The 2,181-nt window shown below is 41.9% G+C and overlaps 1 protein-coding gene across 1 annotated transcript in view; it reads left to right on the top strand.

Annotated features, from left to right (window-relative positions):
- Window positions 1-2,181, top strand: part of LOC109826002 (cytokinin dehydrogenase 3-like) — a 3,773-nt gene that overhangs the window by 657 nt on the left and 935 nt on the right. The window contains 3 exon segments of the mRNA XM_020392941.1: window positions 57-184; window positions 271-534; window positions 642-904. Coding sequence (XP_020248530.1) covers window positions 57-184; window positions 271-534; window positions 642-904 — 655 coding nt within the window.

Here is a 2,181-nt window from a genome sequence, read left to right as displayed (position 1 = left end):
CCTTTGTTTTTTTGTTTTTTCCTTTTTTTGCATGCGAGTTTACATGAAATTTACAGGCAACGGAGAGCTTGTTACGTGCTCGCCCACGGAGAGCTCCGAGCTTTTCCACGCGGTGTTGGGTGGGCTGGGCCAGTTCGGCATCATAACCAGAGCGAGAATCACGCTCCAAAAAGCCCCCGAGAAGGTATGAACTTGTTCGGCTAGCTAGCTTTCGGACCCCGGCCCCTACATCGGGACCTGATGACCGACCGACCTTTGGCGATTTTTCAGGTGAAGTGGGTGAGGGCCTTCTACGACGACTTCGACAAATTTTCCGAGGACCAGGAGCTGCTGATCTCAATGCCAGAGGAGGTGGACTACGTCGAGGGCTTCGTCGTCCTGAACGAGCAGTCTCTCCACAGCTCCTCCGTCGCCTTCCCTTCTCAACTCGACTTCGTCGCCGTGCTCGAGAGGGACGCCTCCAGGGTTTACTACTGCATCGAGTTTGCGGTGCATGACTACCAACAAGGGCTCAAGCCGAGCAATGTAGATCAGGTAAGAACACAAGCTAGCTCATTGCAGGTCTAGTGATTATCATGTTGAGGAATTTATGGTTGTAACTATGGTTTTATTTTATTTATTTTTCCAATTTCTTTGATCAGGTAGTGGAGGAGGTTTCGAGGAAAATGAGCTACATGCCTCGTTATTTTTACAGCGCAGAGGTTTCCTACTTTGATTTCATCAACAGGGTGACGATGGAGGAGTTGAGCCTGAGGAGGAGAGGGTTATGGGATGTACCCCACCCTTGGCTGAATCTGTTTGTGCCTAAATCAGGGATAACCAAGTTCAAGGATTTGCTCTTGGGGAGCATCTCACCAAAGGAATTTGAGGGCCCTCTCCTAATTTACCCCCTCCTAAGAGACAAGTAAGCAATCACAATCTCTCTGGCATCTTCCATAGCAATATTATAACATGATTCACTCTTACGGAGCTACTCCACGGTGCAACGACGACGCCCAATTCATTTATATTCCTTTCAAGGTTACAAAGGAAAAAAAGATAAAAAGAGGACACCCTCTCTTGATTAAGATACTCTCCAAGAATTCTCACAAACTCTTTCTCAAGATCTCTCAATGATATTACTTATATCTGTATCTTTCTCTTTCTTTCTCTCCGCTACTGAGATGATTTACAAATCAAACTTAGGGGAGTATTTATAAGTTTTTCTCACGGGGATAGGTGAACACTGTAGCAGGAGTAGGTGAGAAGGCTATCCACGCAGCCTCAGTGCAGAACGAAACTGGTTTAGGTCAAAACTGGTTCAATGGAAGAGTCCACAAACTGACCCTAATAGTGTGCTAAGATTACTCGTAACTAACCCTCCAATTTCACCTTTTTTTGGATAGTGACACGACGTCCCCAATTTTGTAACCTCGTCATAAAAGATTAAAAGATGCTTTCTTTGTCAATACATGCAAGTATAATAATTTTTTGGAATAATAATAGATTTGGTGTGTCAGCGGGGCTGGTTCACAAGGGGATGCTTCTTGGAAATTAATAACAATTACTTCTGTCCATAAATATGACAAAAAGGTTCAGAAAAAAAATATATATATATATTTAAAAAATGAAGGAAATAAAACTCTTCCCTAGACCATGTATATCTTAGGTAGTGCCTCTGTTAGGCTGTCATGCTTGGCTTTATCCTGCAAGCTGCAGGAGCAGTTGAAAACAGTTGATCTCTCTTTAAAGCACAGTACAGCCACTTCATTATATTTGTTTCCTTCTCTCTCTCTCTCTCTCTCAATGCTCTCTGCTTTTTGTCTCCAGGGGCAGAGGCCTTTCTAATATTCTCTTTCCTCTTCAAGAGGATATGTTGAAGTAGAAGGAATTTTTAAAATAGTCCCAACCCAACTTTTTTTTAAAATAAATCTTCTTTCATTTTTTATTAAAAAACAGTTTCTGGTCATGTCAGTACCGTGGTCAAAAAGTAAATCTATTTTTTTTAAACACCTTCAACACCGACTAATTTGCAAGCTGCAACTAAGGTCTACTAATTAGGAAGGTGTTTAAAAAAATAGACCCACTTTCTGGCCACGGTACTGACGTGACCAGAAAGTGAGTCTGTTTCTGTACTAAAAACATAAGAGGGTCGATTTTTAGAAAAAAAAATTGATTTGGGGCTATTTTAAAAAATTCTTC

The sequence above is a fragment of the Asparagus officinalis genome, chromosome 10 (assembly GCF_001876935.1).
Source record: "Asparagus officinalis chromosome 10, Aspof.V1, whole genome shotgun sequence".
In the NCBI taxonomy this organism is placed as follows: Eukaryota; Viridiplantae; Streptophyta; class Magnoliopsida; order Asparagales; family Asparagaceae; genus Asparagus; species Asparagus officinalis.
This window is presented reverse-complemented; position numbering and strand designations above follow the sequence as displayed.